This window comes from Diplotaxodon limnothrissa, linkage group LG5, assembly GCF_057381915.1.
Source record: "Diplotaxodon limnothrissa isolate DT_005_m linkage group LG5, D_limnothrissa_male_GT1.1, whole genome shotgun sequence".
Lineage (NCBI taxonomy): Eukaryota > Metazoa > Chordata > Actinopteri > Cichliformes > Cichlidae > Diplotaxodon > Diplotaxodon limnothrissa.
Genome location: NC_140600.1, coordinates 16037901 through 16058921, shown reverse-complemented (window position 1 = coordinate 16058921; position 21021 = coordinate 16037901). Strand labels below are relative to the sequence as shown.

The following is a 21021-nucleotide window of genomic DNA, read 5'->3' as shown; positions in this document are numbered from 1 at the left end:
TACTGCTGAGGCTTCCATCATTCGTACAACATTTGGCAATAGATTTGAAAAAGACGGCATTATGTTGTGTTTTTATTTAACAATGATAAAATCCACATTTCAGAGTACACAGTAATCTCACAATGTATTATGAATAGCAAATACACATAGACACAGAGACTGCAGCTTAAGATATAAAACTAACCTAATATATAGTGCAAAAAAAGCCACGTCAGGTATTTCAAACTGACATTTATCACCATTTATAGTGAGAATACAACACACAGATGATTTCTTGACCTACGGTTTTAGTGGTGACATCAAAAGAAGCTTTATTTACAGAGTTGTATAACATTACAGTAACAGCTGGAATAAAGTGATGTCTCCTTTGGTTGTGGGCACAGACTCGCAGGCTGCTTAGACATCTGCAGAAAAATGAAGAAATGAAGAAGAAATGTAAAAATAACTGCTTCTCACAATAGAACAGTGGATTATTCACGTGCCTCCCTTTCATTAGTGTTTTATGCAACATTAAAAGATATAGGTGATGTAAAACTGCATTACTTTTACTATACCTTATATATATCTTAGCTCTCAAACATCAGTGGACTTTCCAAAAGCGGTGCTTTGTACCTGAGAGATAATAATTAAAAAGGAATATTTAAGACTGGTCACAATAGAAGATTCATTACTGACATTCAAAACCACACATGTAAGCTACAAAGCAGCTTACAAGCAGAAATGAGAGTGACTTCACTCAGTGGTGAATACATCTGTGAGTGATTTATGACCAGGTTGGTTTTAACCAAATGACCTTTTACTCAGATCCGTACTGCACCTTGCTGCAGGGCAGATTCTTGCTGTGATCTTTTGGTTTGTGCTTGGGTTTGGGTGGAACTGGTGGTTGGGTTTTTTTTGTGGTTCCTGCAAGAATGCTGGAAGCCTCAGTTGGCTGAGCAATCACTGACTCCTTAACAGTGATTACGTCCTCCACCTCTCCTCCGATAGCAGAGTGGTAGCTGTGACTGGAACTGCTGAAGCCGCTTACGCTCTCGCCTGACGACTCTGAGCTGTCCACTGAAACAAAGAAAAGTTTCTTTGTTAAAATTGTACGTGCATGATTGGTTGAACTGAGGAATGATCAAAGTCTGCCATCAATTATGTCACGGGACAAACTTCTCCCGCTACTACATAGTGGTGAGAGAAAGTTCCTAAATATAGCCGACAGCTGAGGGCCAAACAGCTTTTTAGGAATTAGCTTTGCTATTGAAATACCTTTGGCTCTCTTGAAAAGAAATCTGCCCTGATCTCTGACCGTTGGCCCCATAGCTTGTAGAGGAAATTCTCTGAGGCTTGAAACACAATACCCTGATACTGTAAACCTGTTCAGGGGTCATCAGAAACACTCTCATAACAATAGGAAGTTTTGGGGTACATCAAAGTATATACTTTCCTTCTGGTTCATTGAGAAATACCCTCTTCATTTGACTGGTCATTTGACTTTGTGTAATAAAAATGTATCACTTACTTTTTACTCTGATCAAAGTTTCACTCACACAATAAATGCTGACTTCCACTCTCTTGGTCAAGATCGTCCTCCTCCAGGGCTCCTGGGGGTGATGCATATCGTCCAAGGACCCCTGCAATCACCTTCTGCTTTGGTCCACACAAGTACCCCACGGGGGAGAGGGAGCCCCGTCCAGAGGACGAGGAGGAAGAAGAGCTGCTCCTTGAACCAGCAGACTTTGGCCGCCCTCCTGGAAGCTCGTCCCGTGATGCACATGATCCCACAGAGAACAGGCCTCTGTTTTCTGACAACAAGAAACCGTGTAAGGGTCTGAGAAGTCACAAATTTATTTAAAAACATCAAATACTCACCTCTCCCCATCAGTACATAGTCAATGGCTCGATCATTGATGGCTGCCTCACTGGGCTGAATGTCCATAAAAGGCTTGTTTCCAATACCCAGAAACACTCTCTCCTGCAAACGAACCTCTAAAAAGATAACATGTGAAACCATTTGTGTAATTTTCAAATGGTACATTCATTGACTAATTGTGCAGCTAGATATGCTGCGCTGGGTTTTGTTTTTTGTTTTTCTTTTATGAAATGAATCCTCCAAATGTAGTAATTGGTGTGTGTTTATATGTAGGTGCCGTACCTCTGTTGTGTATAGCCTGTTCCCAGAGTATCCGTTCCAGGTCCCTGGCCCAAGCCTCCTTCACTTCACGGCTGGCTGCTTGCAGAGTGTATGTGTCCTGACTTTTCCTCTTTCTGAACCAGATCTCAAAACACAAACCGGTGTCACCGGTGTTTTGTGTCATTCCTATGTCAGAGGTCTGAATACAGAGAAAGATAATGTGTTTGTGTTAGATTATAGGTTTTTGTAAATACAGCAAGCACTTTGGTACATTTGTAAAACCACAGGCAAATATCCAAGTCCTCTTGAGGAGTATCAGTGTGCCAGACAGGACTTAAAATAAAGAGCTGAGCTGTGTTAAAATAGTGACTCTTAAGTAAGGGTACTTGCAAATTTTCACAAAAGGACTGTTTTTATAAGTTGCAGCTCAAGGTTTATGGGTATATTAACGCATATTATTGAATTATTCAGAAAAACTTCGTCAAAATATTGTGACTGGTAATTGTTTTTGATATACACTACTGAGTATAGTTCTATATTATGTGTCACATTGGATAAAGGTTCCGGTAAAGGCCAAGCTGGTTTGTGTGCGTTGTGAGTCTTCCCCTTCATGTATGCAAAGAGGAAATTGTCCTAAGTTATGACACCAAATGGAAAATCTGTCACTATAACAGTCATTTGCAGTTTGCAATAAGTAATTTTATAGTGACTTGTTATAAAGGGGAAGTTTCTTGAATGAACTTTCATTTGCTGTGATGAATCACAAAAAAATTCTGTTTTGCGCAGTACGTGTACCTTGAATGACTGTTTGTAGATGTATGTGTCATTTCCAATGTCAGTCTTCCTTGTCTTGCTAAAGAGGATGAGTTCTTGAAAAAGGAAAATGTGACGGAAACATTTCTTCTTCCTAAAAGTTACCAAAAACTCATCCTGACGAATCAGCTGCCCTTGCTCCTTTAGATTAACCTGTAGTACACAAAAGAGTTATTAAGTGTGGCTCAGTAGGGTCATTTGCAGTGCTGTACCCATCAAAAATGCAAAAAACTACATTTTAAATGTACGATCCTTTGAATAATTATCAACCTTCTAAATTCAGCTAAAGAAAAAATCAAATAAATTTAAGCAGCAAAGCAAGATACTGAACCTTTTAACTACTTTTGACAGGAGAGAGGTCATCAAGTTAACAAAATAACCCACAAAATTCCTGTGAATCTTCACCCCCTCTGTCTGGGCTCTCAGATAATGGAGCTCCAGGCAACCACACACACACCACCTCACTTTGGATTCCTATGAATGAGGCTAATGAATTCTCCTTGTTAATCATATCCTAGCCTCTCCTATGCATGTTCTGTCTTAGCAGTGCTATTGCACAAAACCAAGAAATGATGAATGTTTCTGAGTATTTATATTGACCTGCCTGTACCTGTTTCCCTACTTTGCTGCTTAAACTCCATAGATGTTGCACAACAGCATGACAAACCAGTGTACATTCATACTATATTTTGTAATATGCATATAACACTTAAAAACTTCACATCTTGTAATCATGATAATCAAATTACACAGAACTAAAGCTAACGCTACCAGAGTCCTTCTTACATCACAGTGGTGGATGGCGTCCATGGCCAGCAAGTTGTTGCCATGACGAAGCTGGAAGTGGATGACCTCAAGGGCTGCCTTTAGCTCAGCTATCTCTCTGATTTGTCCCGGATCGCACTCCCTCATCATGTCCTGCAGCAGCAAACTGTACTTACTAATGCGCTGCACAGGCTTCAACAGGTATGACCATAAGTCCATTTTATCCCCCAGCTTCAGCTGCTTTTGCTGGTATGAGAAAAGAGGAAACAAAGCAGTATTGTTATAAAAGGTCTGGTGAATATCTGTACAGGCTAAAAAAGGTGTATGACATGGTTAAAATCATGCGTGTGTGTGATGGGACATTGGATGAGTGAGATTAGAAGAACATTTTTTGAATAAATGCCTTTTATAATGGCAAAATCTGTCAGCTTCAGTCAGTCAGTTTCTCCACCAACATAGCTATTAAAGGAATTCTCATAAAATCCTTATTACAGGATTTGTAATAACTATATCACTCTACAAACTTTTAATGAGGTGCAGTCAACACCTTAACTAATTTAAATATGACTACATGTGTACCTCTGAATTGCATCCAGCGCTCCTGATTACATCACTTCTTGCAAGTCCCATTCAGTCCACTAGCAATACAATACAATACAATATTGCAATGTATTTGGAATTTCAGCATTGCCTTAGAGGACAGATTTGTCATCTCTTCTCCAAAACAAGACTTGAAGGGTCTACGTTTTGACACGTCTTCTGCTCTAATCACACATGCACGACTGCAAGTGGTCAGAATGAGGCATCTACTGGGCAATTTAACAAAAAAACCAAAAAATAAATACAAAAAATAAATAAAATGCAAAAAAAAAAATAGCACTAGAGAGGTTCAGAGGTATACAAAGAGATGTTTTTATTCCTGAAACAACAGCGTTTTTTGATAGCATCCTATATAGCGACTACATATCTGTGGCATCCTGGAGAGAAGGTCCACATTTGTGATCTCACCTTGAAAAAAGCCTGCCCGTGATTGATCAGGAGACTGTCAGACTGGGGCTTGTTCTTGCTGTAAAGGGCATACAAAGCAAAGCTTTCTCTCTAAAATGGAAAATAAATGCAGATGATTAGTCGGGACTCTGTGTGGAAGTATGTCACTACATCCCAAGCAGTGTACCATAATTCCAGTAAATTCTTGGAAGCTAAAGACACTGGCATAAAGTCAGGACACATTTGAAAGCAATTTTATTACACATCAATCGGGAAATTACTTGGTGTTTGAAAACCGTGAGGTAGTACTAAACATTAAACAGCTGCCAAAACTTAAACCGATTGTTTCATGGAAAAACTAATGATTTAATGATTCAAGAAACAGTGTGTATACATACATACATACATATATATATATATATATATTAGGGGTGCAACAATAATCCTATCGATAGTGAACCGTTCGATACAGTGCTCTCGGTCTGGTACGCATATGTATGAACAATACACATTTTTTAATTTATTTTTATCAACTTTTCTTCTGAAGATGCTGTCTGTGTTGAGCGCTCAGTGAATATGCGTTCAACTACTCTGCCTAGGCTGCACTGTCGAGTGCAGATTAGGGATGGGTACCGGTGTCCGGTTCTGACATAAATGGTAGTAACCAGACCGAAAAGCAGCGCACATTTCGGTGCTTTATTTCGGTGCTTTTTTTCCTGAGCTGTGATACACTTCTAGCCAATCATTTTACGTTTCGAGGATAGTAGGCGGGTCAAGGTACGTACGTTCTTTTAGAGCAGAGCTACAGATTAAAAATGCCCAAGGCGAAGCGGTCAAAAGTCTGGCTGTACTTCACAGCAAAATATGCAAACTCAGCAGCCTGCAACAAGTGCTTTAAGCTGATACTGTGATACTGTCAAAGGAGGTAACACCTCGAATCCGATGAAACACCTGGCGACGCATAGCGGTTTTTTTTAAAAGCCAAGAAATGCGCCGTATTTGATAGCTTGCTGCGAGACCTCACACCAAGCGCATCTACTGCGGGTGTGGTGCCTGTTATCAGACCCGGAGTTAGCAACATCCCCAAAAACACGAAGAATAGAGTCCTGGCCCCTAGCCCTGCCAGTGTAGCAGAAATGATGACGGATGATGATGGCAGCAGCAGCCGTTCTTCTCTGCGTGAGTAGCTTAATGTTGTTCGTGTGTAATTTACGTTGAGTAGGCTAACCACGTTATTACATTAATGCAGGTAAGGTGAGCTAGCAAACATCATCATAGCTACATGCGGCTGTCTTCTTGTTTGATGGCAGATACTCCCTTCACCCTGGCCAAAAAAGGCTAAAATGACCAAAGAAAAAGAGGGAAACGGCTAAACATGAGAGGTTTTTGGACAAAGTTTGTGTTTTTTCCATTGTTTAAGCACTGCTTCCAGCCAAGAGTGATACTGTGGTGGACCACTAGAGGGCTCCACTCACACCCAGTGTAGAGGAAGTGTGTTCCTGTGTTTTGTGGCGCGATATGCGCAGTTGATGTTGGAGACGAATAAAGAAGGAGTGAGAACTGAGAGCTGTGTCGTTGATGCTTACCTCCACATTGGTGACCCCTGACTCGAGCATGCAACGGGCCGTAGATAACGCACACTCCGCTATGGATGCATCAGCGGCCGCCGTACCTCCGCCTCCTGTTGCAGCTACGTTCGCTGTGGCGCTGAAACTGCCGGACTTTTGGCTCCATGACCCCCCGTCATGGTTCGTACACGTGGAGGCTCAGTTTGCCCTTCGCGGCATCTCGGCTGACGACACGAAGTATCACCATGTGGTGGCCTCGCTCGACCCGCTGGCCACCCGTCGCGCGATGGCTATGCCCTCTCCGACGCCGAACGAGCCGAAAAGCTCCTCAACCTGTCAGGCTTGGGTGGCGGTACCGCGCTCGAGCTCATGGAGAACATGCTATCGTTGCTCGGGCCGGATGACGGTGGTTTCCTCTTCGTGCACCTCTTCCTTCGCCAACTACCGGCCGCCGTGAGAGCTGTCCTCGCGAACTCTCCGCTTCTGCCTGCGAAGGATTATCGCTCCCTGGCTGAAGAAGCGGATCGTATTCTCCTGGCTAGCCGCACTTTCGACGTTCACGCCCTGGCTACGGACACGCCGGCGGCACCTTCCACGCCTCCACCTGCCTCCCCCGGAGCATCCGCCCCCTTGCTGACGGCAGGGATTGCTACACGCTGGCACCGCGGAAAGAGCATCTGTTTCTACCATCAGCGTTTTGGCGACAGAGCGCGTCGCTGCCTGCCGCCTTGCGCTTTCACGGCCCAGGGAAACGGACCCGCCAGCGCGCCGTAGCAGCCGCGACCGCTGGCAATACAGAAAGGCTGCTCTTCATAGAGGACTCGCGCTCCGGGAGACATTTTCTCGTGGACTCCGGCTCCCAGAAGAGCCTCCTTCCCCCTACCGCTGCCGACGGACTAGCAGCGAACTGTGGGCCGCAGCTCATTGCAGCTAACGGCTCTCCCATCAAAACGTTTGGGGAAAGGTTGGTGACTGTTTGTTTTCATGGCCGGGATTTCCAGTGGAACTTTGTTGTTGCTGCTAGCTCTGTACCTATTTTGGGTGCTGATTTCCTGTGTGCTCATGGACTACTTGTCGATGTCGCTAACAGACGTTTAATCGATGCTCTCTCGTTTTCTTCGCTACCCTGTTTTACTCGGGCCGCCGAGCCCCTGATTCGGGCTAATGTAGTGACCTCCGGGGATGCTTTTCAGCGTTTGCTTTTAGAGTTTCCATCGCTGTCTGTCCCTAATTTCTCTAGCACGGTAACGAAGCATGGGGTTGAGCATTATATTCCCACGGTCGGGCCCCCGGTGTTCGCGCGCGCGCGCCGCCTCGACCCCGCGAAACTGTCCGTCGCTCGGGAAGAGTTTGCAGCCATGGAGCGCCTTGGCATTGTACAGCGTTTGAACAGTGCATGGGCCTCTCCGCTTCACATGGTGCCCAAATCGGACGGTCGGTGGCGGCCATGCGGAGATTTCCGCCGTTTAAATAATGCCACGGAGAATGACCGTTACCCCATCCCCCACATTCAGGATTTTTCTGCCAATCTCGCCGGAACGTCGATTTTTTCTAAAATTGACTTGGTGCGGGGGTATCACCAGGTTCCCGTGCGCCCCGAAGATGTTCCTAAAACCGCTGTCATTACCCCCTTCGGCTTGTTCGAGTTTTTGCGCATGCCGTTTGGCCTGAAAGGTGCCGCCCAGACCTTTCAGCGGCTGATGGACTCCGTTTTGCGTGGGCTGCCGTTCGTTTTTGTTTATCTGGACGATATATTGGTGGCCAGCTGCTCAGCGAGCCAGCACGAGTCCCATCTGCGCCAGGTTTTCCAGCGTTTGGAAGCGCACGGCCTGATCATCAACCCTTCCAAGTGCCAGTTTGGGTTGCCTGTTCTGGATTTCCTCGGGCACCGCATTTCCGCTGAAGGTGTGGTTCCGTTGCCCGACAGAGTCCAGGCCGTTTCGGCTTTCCCGCGTCCCACGTCGGTTAAAGCGTTGCAGGAGTTCTTGGGGATGATAAATTTTTACAACCGCTTTCTCCCCAGAGCTGCCCACCTGCTACAGCCACTCTATGCTGCCTTAAAAGGTAAAACAGCCAAAGATCCGGTTGACTGGCTGCCTGAACGCATCCGTGCGTTTTCCGCAGCCAAGTCTGCGCTGGCTGACGCCGCCCTGCTGGCCCACCCGCTTCCGTCGGCGGAGATCGCGTTGACCACCGACGCCTCGGACGTGGCAGTGGGCGGAGTGTTGGAACAGCGGGTTTCAGGTCTCTGGCAACCGCTCGCCTTTTTCAGTCGTACGCTCCGGGATGCTGAACGCAAGTACAGTGTTTTTGACAGGGAGTTGCTGGCCCTGCACCTCGCAACACGGCATTTTCGTTTTTTCCTCGAGGGTCGCAACTTTGCTGCGTACGTTGACCACAAACCTTTGACGTTTGCGATGTCCAAGGTCTCTGACCCATGGAGCGCACGCCAGCAGCGCCAGTTGGCGGCCATTTCTGAGTTTACCACAGACATTCAGCATGTGGCTGGTAAGTCCAATCACGTCGCTGACTGTCTCTCACGTGTGTTGGTTTCTCCGGTGTATGTCGGCATCGACTACGCTGCCATGGCCGCCGAGCAACGTGCTGACCCGGACGTCCTTGCCCTTCAGTCAACAAAAACGGGCCTCGTGCTGGAGGACACCCCGGTGTGGGACGGCGGTCCGCACCTTCTTTGCGACGTTTCCACCGGCCGCCCCCGCCCGGTGGTTCCCCTTTCGTGGCGTCGTCGTGTTTTTGACTCGGTGCATGCCCTCTCTCATCCCGGCGTCCGGGCCTCGGTCAAGCTGGTCAGCGCCAGGTTTGTTTGGCCGGGCCTTCGCAAGACGGTGAAAGAATGGGCGGCGGTTTGTATCCCATGCCAACGCTCGAAAATCCACCGGCACACACAGGCACCCCTCGAGCCTTTCCGTGTCCCGGGTAGGCGTTTCGATCACGTTCATGTGGACCTGGTTGGTCCCTTGCCGCAGTCACAGGGTTTCACGCACCTTTTGACTGTGGTGGACCGCACAACCAGGTGGCCGGAGGCGGTACCCCTGGCGTCCACGACAGCGGCGACGGTGGCCAGGGCGTTTTTGTCAACGTGGGTTTCACGTTTCGGCCCCCCTGCTGACATTACCTCGGACAGGGGCCCCCAGTTTGTTTCCGAGCTTTGGTCTGCTATGGCTGACGGCCTGGGAGTCAAGGTCCACCGCACCACAGCATACCACCCGCAAGCTAATGGGATGTGCGAACGGTTTCACCGGTCACTTAAGGCCGCGCTCCGTGCTTCCTTGACAAGTGGCGACTGGGTCGAACGTCTTCCGTGGGTTTTGCTGGGTTTGCGTAGCGCGGTTAAAGAAGACCTCGGGGTTTCCCCGGCTGAACTGGTCCTCGGCCAGCCTCTCCGGGTCCCCGGGGAATTCTTACCTGAGAGCCCTCCCCCATGTTTCGATACCTCTTTGTTGCCTTTTCGCCCCCCAAGAAACTCATTTCCTGTTCCTGGTCCTGTGCACCACTGCCTGCCTGACACCTTTGTTCCGAGTTCATTGGACTCTGCTCGTTTCGTTTTCGTCAGGCACGATGCCCATAGGACTCCGCTGCGTCCACCATATGACGGGCCATACAGGGTTCTTAAACCAGGCAACAAACATTTCGTTTTGGACTTTGGCGGTCGGCAGGAAGTTGTCTCTGTTGACAGACTTAAGCCTGCACATGTTATGCAAGAGGATCAGGTGGTCCCGGCCCAGGCCCCTCGCCGCGGCCGCCCACCTGCCACCGGGCTGATGGATTCTGTTTTTTCCCCCAGGAGCGACCCGAAATCAACGGAGTCCGAGTCGTCTTCAGCTTTTTCTGACCGCCAGTGCCAGCCTCGCTCCCGGGCTGGGTTGCCCTCTGTCAGTTCCCCACCCCCCCAGTTCAGCCGCTCCGGCCGTTTGCTTAAGCCCCGGGTCCTGGACTAGTTCTGCTGGGTGTTCGGGGGGGGGGCATGTGTGGTGGACCACTAGAGGGCTCCACTCACACCCAGTGTAGAGGAAGTGTGTTCCTGTGTTTTGTGGCGCGATATGCGCAGTTGATGTTGGAGACGAATAAAGAAGGAGTGAGAACTGAGAGCTGTGTCGTTGATGCTTACCTCCACAATACCATATATGCCCCATAGCTGCAGAAAAGGCTAATATTGTTATCTTTTTACAAAAACCAGCTGAACATGAGAGGTTTTTGGACCAATTTTGTGTTTTCTCCATTCTTTAAGCACCAGTTTGAGCACCGTTTGAGCACCGGCACCGTTTCAAAAGTACCGATTTGGCACCGGTATCGGATAAAACCTAAACGATACGATCCCTAGTGCAGATCCACTGAGCGCAGCGCAAGCTAGCAAGACAGAAGCTAAGCTCGTTGTAACATGGCAAATTGAACCTCCCCACCCTCATTCAGATCTGGCATTTGGAACTATTTTGGTTTTCATGTGACGTATGACCCTGAAGGTAAGCGCGTCATGGACAAAAGTAAAACAGTATGTCGGATGTGCCACGCAATGCTCAATTACATTGGTGGGAACTGGTGCGTTAGCGCAGTTAGCTCGTTAACGTGTTGACGCCGTCCAGCCCCACACACAGGGCGAGTTTTAATAAATGACAAATTAAAAAGGCATGAACATTTTTTGTATCGAAAAAATATCGAACCGTGACACCAAAGTATCGAACCGAACCGTGAATTTTGTGTATCGTTGCACCCCTAATATATATATATATATATATATATATATATATATATATATATATATATATATTTTTTTTTTTTTTTTTTTTTTTTTTTTTTTAAAGCTAGACTTTCACAAATGGCACCTACGTGACGTAGAAAGCAGCGTCCTATTCTGAAGGGTTCATTCACACAGCCCTCCAGCTCATTCAGGAAGTAATGTCGGTGGAAGTCATGGAGCTTTTCTAAGTTACCAAAGATGCTCCCCCTCTGGCCCCTGAGATCCTGAGGGACATCTTCCCTCTCCAGCTCAGGGAAGTAGTGCTCTCGAACATAACCCAGAGCCTTCACATACTCCCTCTCTGTGGACAGTAGCTCCTCCATGATCCTCCGTACTTTCCTGTTCCACATGCAGGAAATGAAACCCAGGTGAGCTCAGTTTTACATTGTGTGTGCGTGGGTAGCATGTCTTCATACGATAGTATTGCTTACTGGGGAACATTTGGGTAAAACATTTAATATAGTTTGCCATATGTTGGACAGCATCTTGCTCTAGATTACAGGTGAGGGAGAGGGTTACTTACAAAACAGTGCAGCCATTGATTTCTGTTTGTGTGAGTAATGTCTCTGGAGTCCTGACATCTTCAGGTTCCTGTCTGGAGTCTATACATCCTTCACCCTTCCCTTCATTGCTGTCTCTTGGTGATTTGCTGATTGGGTTTCCTGGCAGTAGTCTCTTGTTATGGGGAAAAGGGAGATTTTGGATGGGCTGCTGATTTTGTTCCAGTGACTGTGTCTTACTATGACAGTGCTTGTGACTCACATTTAAAGGCGAAAAGCCAGGAACGCTCGTCAGATAAGAGCAGACATGTGAGCCTTCGCTTAGAGATCGACTTAAAGGTTGGTGTGAAGGAAAATCCTCGCTCCCTTTCATTGAGTTTACATCTCTTAGATCTGTCTCACTGTGATGCTCTCTTGGCCTCAACTTGCTCTCTTGGTGGGAGTCAGTGTTTAGAGAGAAATCAGAAGTATTTTCTCCATTTTTATCAGGCATTTCTGGTAAATGCAGCTCTTTAGACTCTTTGTTTTTGCTCTCTTTGAAGTCGTTGCAGTTGAGGCACACAGCACTGGTGCTAAGCTGTGGGGTTAAGGAATGCTCTGCCTCTGCTATCACACTCCCTTTCTCCTCTTTCTCCATTTCTCCATGTTCCCCTGGAGACTTTGCAGCTGTGGTCTTCTGGATCTGGTTCTTATCTATGTATTTTTTCTTCTTCTGCATCTCCTTAAGATGCTGCCTGACTTCTCGGCACTGGGCCCAAGCTGCATTCCACACTCTCATTGCTGCCGAAGCCCCTGATCCCAAGGCGCAGGCTTTAGCTTTCACAGCCTGGAAGTGAGGGGTGGAGAATTCACCACCTAATCTCTGCTCATACATTTGGAGTGTACTTAAAGTCTGAGCTGGGTAACACCCCTGCTCTACCTGCTCCAAAGAATGACTGCATTCTTTGGCCAGGGCAGATGCCTAGACAGAGAGAGTGAGTGAAAGGAAATGGAAAGTAATCAGTAAAAATGTTTACAAGGGGGAAAGGGACGTTAATAAAAATTGTCAGGAGCAATGACAAAACACAAACCTTTTCACAAAAGGCGTAAACGTGCACAAGCGCGTCCAGTTCTTTGGATCTCTGTTGTGCACGCAGCATGAAGTCTTCTACATTAGATCTGAAAGTGTTGACGAGAGTTTGAAAAACATCTCTTGCAGGGCTGCTGTCGCTGGACTCAAAAATGCCCTCTGCCTCTGCAGCTAGGATCAAGGCATTCTGCTGTTTTTCCTGTGATAAACGATGAAAATGTTAAGTGAAATCAATTTCCTTCCGCTTCTGCAGTTTACTGATATTACTGATATCAACTTTGATCAGCCAAAAGAGGGCAAGTTTTCTTATCTCTAATTTCTTTGCCGTTAGGTGATACCTTAGACTGAGTAAGGAACATGTGGAAGTGCTCCAAATCCTTTTCAGTGCAAGTCTGGGTATCATCAATTGGGTAAGAGTCCTTCAGTCTCTGTTCACCTTCTGTGCTGAACCACATCCCAGCCTACAAGACACAAAGCCCTGGTTATGCGGTTACACTTTGTACATGTGGCTACCAGCTGTGAGTTTATCATCACATAACTTTTAGATGTTTAAACACATATTGTAGATTCTAATATTGTAAACAGACTAAGATTACTAGACATACCGTGCTGATTTTGGCTTCCACCTCTCGAAGCCTGAAAAGGAACTCCAGCTGTTGGAGGGACTCGTTTGATCTCATCACCAGTGTGTGGAGCTTCTCCTCCACTTGGTTATAAAGACTTGTCACTGACTCCAAAGCGTCTCTGCAACACGAGGAGAAAACATTTAAGACTGACTGTGAGGTTGCGTTTGTCATGCAGGGAGGGAAATGGCTTTTTAATCAGCATCACGCCAGGCAGTTTTTGACAGCCATCATGTGACACTGTCCTTGTTTTATTGTTTTAATTGCAAACCCAATTCTGAAACTGTTGTTAACACTGCATAAAATGTAAATAAAAACAGAGTGCAATGATTTGCCAACCTCATATTTGACCCAGACTAGAACACAGAAAAATGTTTACTCCCAGTCTAGGAAAAAAGGCAAGGTCGTTTTGAATTTGATGGCAGCAACATGGTTCAAAAAAATTTAAGAACAGGCCATGTTTAAAACTGGGTAACACCCTCTCTTCTTTTAACAACAGTCTGTAAACATCTGGGAACATCAAAATGAGGACACTGGCTGCTGGACCTTTGGGAGAGGAATGTTGACCCATTGTTATCTGATATAAAATACTTGGTTGCACAACAGTCCTCGATCTTCTTTATCTCATTTTTCATTTACAGCTGGCAGAAAGGCTGAACTGCAGGCAGGGCTCTTCTACAATGACAGACATGCAGCATACATTTTTTTTATTGTCTTGCTAAAATACAAAAGGCCTTCCCTGAAAAAGACTTACTTATTCTTTGTTGCTCTAATACATGTGCATATCTTTCAGCGTGGATGGTGCCTTTATAGATGTGCTGTCTCAACGTTTGCTTTTTTGTTTGTGTTAGATGGGTCACTGCTATTCAATTCAAAATGTTCAATATCCATCTCAGTTCAAACATTTCATGTTTTCTGTGTTCTCTTGCGAATAAAATATGACTTTATGAGATTTTCAAAATCACCAGATTTTTGGAATTTGTTCGTATAAAAGAAGCACGCTATAAAAAATTTCCAAACTAAAAAGTATTTTAAAACACAATCCTGTTTTGCCACAGCTATTTTTTACGAGTTTAGTGGTAGCTGCACATCTCTTTTTGGGCCTTTAAGTTAAGACAAATAAAATCTGTTTGCTCTTTAATTCTAGTTTAAAACCACAAATAAGATTCATGCAGTTTTTACTGGGGTGTGTTTTTTTTATTTTTTTAACAAGGCAAAAAGCAATTAAAATAAATATGTTTAATAGTCGTTATTCTATGATTTATGGTAACATTTCACGGATAACTTACTATGCTTCCTGCTGGTAAGTAAAACAAATGAAACTAGTTGTTAATATTTAATATAAACAACATTTTGCAGCCACCCACACAGCCATGCAGCCAGCAGTTTTTTGTTTTCACTTAGCTGGAATAATTACAGTAGAGATATTCCCAGGACTGTGTAGGCATCTAAAAATGGTCATTAATTGACTTCTACCTCAAATGCATGTCGTTTTTTTCCCATTAGGGAGGAGAAATCCTACATGTTATCATTCCGATTAGTAAAGTTTGGTGATACCCAGGATGGCTTCACCCATTACCCTTCCAAATGCAATGTGCACATAAATTTGCCAAGTATGGCAAGTGCAAATAAAACAGCCCTTAGATTTTCTATAGCATGTTATATAGATTAATACAAGTTAAAAAAGAAGAATATCATTCAGTGACAAATCATATCTGACACCTGTAGTCCTCAGACTGTGGAAATCTGAACTCTTCTTTCTTCATCCTGGCCAGAAAAGCCCCTCCTTCCCTTTGCAAAGTCACCAGTCTAGCATCTTCCAGCATTTCTTTCATTGAAATCCTCTGTTCTTCAATGCATTGCTGCACTTCCTGTTTTATGCAAAATACAAAGCCAAAATATAAGCGTGTGGTGCATACACCAATTTAATAACAATACAGTATAAATATATATATGTTACCTGAGCTGTGTCCATTGGGTTTCTGTTATCCACCCTCTTAATGGCCTTTTGCAACAAACTGTCAGCTCCTCGCAGGTCAGTCATAAATGAAACCAGCCTCTGAAATAAAACATGTTCAATTGTATTGAACTGAGGAGCTTTGTGGAAGAGGCAACGCCGTGTGGAAGCAAAAGGAGACAAACTGAGTTAATTTTTAAAAAATCTGCAGACACCATTATCAGTGTGCTGCTGGTTACTTTAGATGCTTTCAACTATCCGTACAATATTACTGTAGGGTACATGACTAGGGCATCAAGTCTAATATCTCGCATTATAATAATTTTTCTACTTATATAAGAAACTTTAAGCTATCGGGAGCTTACTGATCTAAAACAAATATTGAATATGTTTTACTGTATTTACTAGTCCACATTGTGGTTAAATGCTGTATTACTTTAACATTCAATTTGCTTTAAGTATTAGATATATTAAGAAATATAAATGGTTTAAAAATAACTGTATTTAAAAAAATATCTATAGCTGTCTACAGGCAGTTCAATTCTTTATTTTCTTCTTCTTGGGCTGGCATACTCCTCCTTCCCCTCATTTGCACACTAGTACAGTTAAATATTATGTAATTTATGGTATTGTATGTGCTACACAAAGTAACTGATCTGTGTGTTAAAGCAGAATGGCCTTGAGACTCAGTGTTGAGTTTTATCCGTAACCAGGATAAAATATCAGCCCCTACTTAATGTGAGCAATTAACATTATAATAAATAATCAAATTCATCATTCAGATAAGACTTTGCCCTTTCCCATGTGACCACACCCTTCCTGCACTCAAAGTATAGCACATCGGATATCATGCATGCTCCGGGTGGTTGGCTGGGTGGGAGCCTAATTTTAACTGTGTTGAATTATGGTTGAGCAACTTTAGTCACCAGACACCACTCCATGGGTTTTCAGAGTGAAGTAGTTAGGATTCAATACCACCAGTAGAGCAGTTGTGTAGACTTAGCGTGCATTTTTAGTACCTGATGGAACTGCAGCCACTCGGTGTGACTGTAAGTGAAGGTACCTCCAAAATCAGAGGTTAGTTGGGAAGCTTCCACCGTCTTGTTTAGGGCTTTCATAGTGGTCACCAAATCCATCTAAGAGACAAAGGCAAACACTTTGTGAATAAGAGTTACACTTTTATACTGAATAGGGAAATGAAATGTTTTGATGTCTGACCTGCAGACCAGGCTGTTTTTCAGGACGCTGACAAGTGTCTTTATCCATCAGCATGACGATACTGTGGACAGCATGGAGAGCTTGCTCCTGAAGCGGAAAGAGAACAGGTTAGGGGAAGGCTGCTGAGGGTTATTAAGTGGTACATGTCTAAGTATCCTGCCTTTTTTTTCTCACTTACGGTAAAACCTTAATGACCACAGACCTACAGTGCAATTTGTACTGTACACAAGGCCAGTACACTATACCCCCAGGCCTGTTTTTTCCAGTAAACCAAACACTCCCCATAATCTTTGCATCAACTTTTTTCTGGCATGTGCATGCAGCATTACTGTTTTAACCTGGGCCATCAATAGAGCCTTGTAGAGGTGAAGAGGGGGAGGCTTCTTCCTGGCATTGATGACCAAAGTCATTCCCAGCTCTCGAACATCTTTCCTACGAAAACAAGTCATGTTAGAGCGCATTAGGAACCCAAATGTAATATTTCATCACAGTGTTCATTTAGCAATAAAGAACAGATTTAAGAGCTTTTGGGCTTTAAGTAATCCACATCTCAGATTTACATTAACCTCTTCATCTGACTCCCACTTACCCACATCTGACACTTAGACCTTAAACTTTTTCACAAATTCACAAAAAAAAAACAAAGAAAAAAGAAACTTCTTCTTTGTTTATCCCTATGTGAGCCTACATCAAGCAAGGCTGTTATTTCTGTCAATGCGCTGCATACCAGACTGCTGGCAGCGAGCCTGGCTGCAGACTGTTGTGGTGTGACTCTTTGCTGGGGACAGCACAAGGTCAGCTTTCTGGTAGAACAGCTTTGCATCAAAACCTTTAGTTAGTGTAAACAAATAAGCCCGCTAATTTGCCCTTTACTAGACCAGTAACATGGCTAATGTTTACTGGCCACCGGTCAGTAAACATTAGCCATGTTACTGCCAAATGATCTTAAGGTGCTATATGCAGAGGTCAAATCTGTACAGTTGTAGAACTGTTGCTATACAAACTAATTACCCATAGGAGAACAGTTGGTGTGGATATGAGGTCATGCATAATATTATTCACAGCTTCCTGCGGACCACTGGAAATATTGAAAATGATATGCTGCTGCCCTCTTGTGGTAGAACCTTTTCATAACATAATAATCACAGGCGCTAAATGAAAAGCCAGCAAGTATTTTCCTCTTCTGGCACACTGAAGACATCAGCTTCCCACATGTTGCAAAGCACAAACTCCATTCTCACAGGTTTGTTAACTGCAGAAATGTTATCTTTTTTTCTCTAGAGATACATCTCAGTCTTTCAGCACTGTACCTTGGTATAGAATGTAAGTAGAGCAGTAATTCACAGATGCTTTGTGCTGACACAAGAGGGGACGTCCACCCCATCCTGTCACCATGGACCTCCACAACTGCCCTGCCAGTCTTGTCCCTGCTGCCTGCGGATGGACATGATGGAGAAGATGCTTTTAATAAATCCATGAAGTGGTAAAAGTTTTCTTTATATGAATTTTCAGTCACAGGAAGTCAGGGCTACATTAAATTTAACCTTTTATGTTTAACACTGAAAACTGAGGCGTCACTCGCTTCTGCTGAGCTTTTTGAGGCACATAATAATTATAACATCTGATCCATCACATCTTACAATGACACAGAAGCCGCTGATGTCATCCTCTGATCAAATAAAAACTGTTTTTACCTGTTAAAATGCTAAGTCGTCATGTTGTGTGCAGTATTTGACTTCTTAGGTACAAAAAAGAAATTTGAAGCATACAGTAACATGTACTGTATGCCAGAAATGGTTATTTTGCAGTGAAAAATCACATTGCAAAATAATATATTCTCATGTCATACACTAACAAGTGCAAAATTACCTGGTAAACACACAATCCCCAGTTCAAGCAGGCCACTGATCCTCCTGAAAGCTGACTCTTGCGACGGATGCTGAGTGTCAGAAGAGGATATACTTTCTGTCTTTAAGTTGTGGAGTTTGGTACCCGGCCCCTCTGCAGTGGACAAAGCTTCACTTCTGCTCGGCTGAGAATCTGACAAAGCAAAAAATATATTTATATATTTTGAATGTTTTATAAATGTGACAACTCAAAACATGATTTTTGGCAGCAAGCATGAAAAATGATCATATATTTTTAATTATCCATTAGACTGTTTTTTATTGAGGGACTTTATTCTAAGATCGTGCAACGCCTTCCTGTAAACTGTCAGCTTCATTTTCTGTCCAGTAACCTTTGCCCTTTTATAACAACAGCAATTAATAATTTTAACAGCCATATCTTTAACATGTTTAAAGTTACACAGCTGCACAGACATTCACAGACCACTTCTAAATACTGGACATGGTCTTTATAACAAAACACAGCGGCGGTCTGACTACTAAATCTTGCTTTTACTAGTTGGCCTCCTCTTGGAGCCAACAAGGCCTCATCTGTCCTCTCTCTCTTTGCCACTTTAACAGCCCGTGACAAGCATGTCTCCAGTCAAGATCTCAACTTGCCCCTCTGAGGGCTTGCGGGCACATGCCACTGGGTGCAGAGGATAGAGAAACTGCCTTCTTGCACGTTATGCTGTCTCTCTACATTAGAAGAATGCTCTGCTTTTTTCTTTCTACCCAGTGGGTTCAGGCCCTTTCTTTCACTGGGGTGCAGCATGCTATTTCCTTTCACTCCCTTGATAATGGGAATGACATAAATGTGGCTGTACTGCCAGAGAACCCAGACAGCATTGGGAGAATCCCTAGAGGAAGATCATACTCAAACCTGATCTTTAACCTTTGAACCCTCTTTTAAAGAGCCTTCGTGAACTGTGACCTTCACTGGAGCACATTCTTTCAAAGCCCCTTTGAACATGGAGCAACCGATCATTTTAATGGCTGTGTGCACAAAATAATAACAATGTTGTTGAGTCGCATGGATGTTATCCCTCACTTACCTTTTTTTAGACACTTCTCTGTTTCCAGTTTCAGAGTTTCCTCATCAAGTTGAACTTCTTGCCTACAGTGCATTAAGTTCGTGACTGTTGCAGGGCAAATATCACTATGGCTCCTGTTGTTGAGCTTATAGAGAAGTGGCCTCCCTGTAGGAGTTTCTGAGACAGCGGACAAAGACCTCACTTTAACTTTGTGCTTGCCTGATGGTTTCACATCCTTCCCCCTCTGGTGCGACTCCAGGTCACCACCAGGGGTCCCCGAGGACACATCTGATACTGGATGCATAAAAGCACAATGTCCTGATGGGTGAGAAATAAGTTTTGTCTGAACTCTCTGACTTTGGCTCAAACCAGGGGTTGATTTCAAAATTATGGGCGACTCCTTCATGAGGTTTTCCGGCTCACATTTACTAGGAAGGTGGGGCTTTAAGTTTGCTGGTGTTGGCTCATGGCAGTGTTTGCAAGGGAAGGGCTCATTACCAAACACAGGTTCCTTACAGTGGTTACAATAGTTTCCTACTTGGTCTTTTTGAGCACCAATTTTAGCCTTAGATTTTAACTCCCCATCTTCAGTCAGGCCAACCTCCTCCAAGGCAGCCAGGAGGTCTACACTCCCTTTCTCAAAAGGCACTGGATTTGTCAGTGCCGCCAGGTATGAATCTCTGTACCTGCACTTCATGTCTTCATCAGTGAGGTCCTGCTCCAGCTTCCCCTGGCTGCATGGTGTAAAACGCTCCTCTGTATACTGAAGCGTGCGTCCGCAGGGAACGCTATTCCCAAGCGGCACAGGTGGGGGTGGTCTAACAGGTTTGAACAAAACTGAATTGGTTGGATTTGGAAGCCTGTCTCTCTGTTTATCCACAAGCTCTTTCCCTTTGTCGATATCCACCAGGTCTACATAATCACCCTCAATCTCTTGATAGTTATGACTGTCCCAGGTATTAGGAGAAACCCAACCCACCGGCTTGATTAATGGTTTGGAGCAGGATTTCGGGGCCCCTCTTTTATCTTCCATTTTGACAAGTTTGGAAGAACAGGCTGCGGGTCTTAAAGATGCTGACATCCTGTCATTTGCTGGAAGAATCGTGGCTTCAACTGGTAGGGTGGAGGAGTTGAAGTGGATGGGAACTGAAATCTGCTTTGGCTCAGGGCGAGGTTTCTGACAGGTGGGCATGATCTTAGGCTTGTCTAAAAACTCTGGAATTGCAATTTTGGCCCACGGCAACTTAATTACACCATGGTCTGTGCAAAGCAAACACCGTGACAAAGGAGTTCCATCACGTCCTTCGTTGATGTCCCGCAGCCAGTCTTCGGTGAAGATGCAGGGATAAGACGTTTCAGGGATGGGGGTCTCCTCCACTTCTCGACATCCTTCCTCAAGAAGACATTTGAGGACGATGCGTGCCGCTTGTTCCCCAAAAGGCTCCACTTGAAGATAGAAGTCTCCAGGACGCAACAGCAAGGGGTTAACGGGCGCTAACTGGATGACCGTTTTGTCATGGAGACAGAGAGGCCAGCCCTCACAGCGGAAAACCACATCAGAGTATCCAGCCTAGGAAAAAATCAAATAAGGTTTCTTACAATGCAGTTTTGTTTCTAAATTACTGTCTACTTAATTCACTGCATTGCTGTATTGATTGTTTGGTTCTGTGTTTCCTGCTTATAAGTTTGGACATCTACAGTAAATCTTTTGATCATACTGTAAAAC

At 44.6% G+C, this 21021-nt stretch overlaps 1 protein-coding gene across 1 annotated transcript in view; it reads right to left on the bottom strand.

The window, feature by feature from the left end:
• Positions 1-286: 286 nt before the first annotated feature.
• quob (quattro b) overlaps positions 287-21021 on the bottom strand; it is a 30663-nt gene continuing 9928 nt past the window's right edge. The window contains exons 3-24 of the mRNA XM_085353943.1: positions 19317-20865; positions 18245-18415; positions 17686-17809; positions 16714-16807; positions 16376-16462; positions 16177-16293; positions 15161-15259; positions 14923-15071; positions 13183-13321; positions 12916-13038; positions 12579-12776; positions 11532-12469; positions 11098-11347; positions 4706-4795; positions 3719-3943; positions 2915-3085; positions 2141-2318; positions 1858-1974; positions 1536-1790; positions 818-1056; positions 555-612; positions 287-404 (exon numbers count right to left, since the gene is read on the bottom strand). Of these exons, the coding sequence (XP_085210069.1) occupies positions 574-612; positions 818-1056; positions 1536-1790; positions 1858-1974; positions 2141-2318; positions 2915-3085; positions 3719-3943; positions 4706-4795; positions 11098-11347; positions 11532-12469; positions 12579-12776; positions 12916-13038; positions 13183-13321; positions 14923-15071; positions 15161-15259; positions 16177-16293; positions 16376-16462; positions 16714-16807; positions 17686-17809; positions 18245-18415; positions 19317-20865 (5352 nt within the window). The 3' untranslated portion in view covers positions 287-404; positions 555-573. The remainder of the gene's footprint in view (positions 405-554; positions 613-817; positions 1057-1535; positions 1791-1857; positions 1975-2140; positions 2319-2914; positions 3086-3718; positions 3944-4705; positions 4796-11097; positions 11348-11531; positions 12470-12578; positions 12777-12915; positions 13039-13182; positions 13322-14922; positions 15072-15160; positions 15260-16176; positions 16294-16375; positions 16463-16713; positions 16808-17685; positions 17810-18244; positions 18416-19316; positions 20866-21021) is intronic.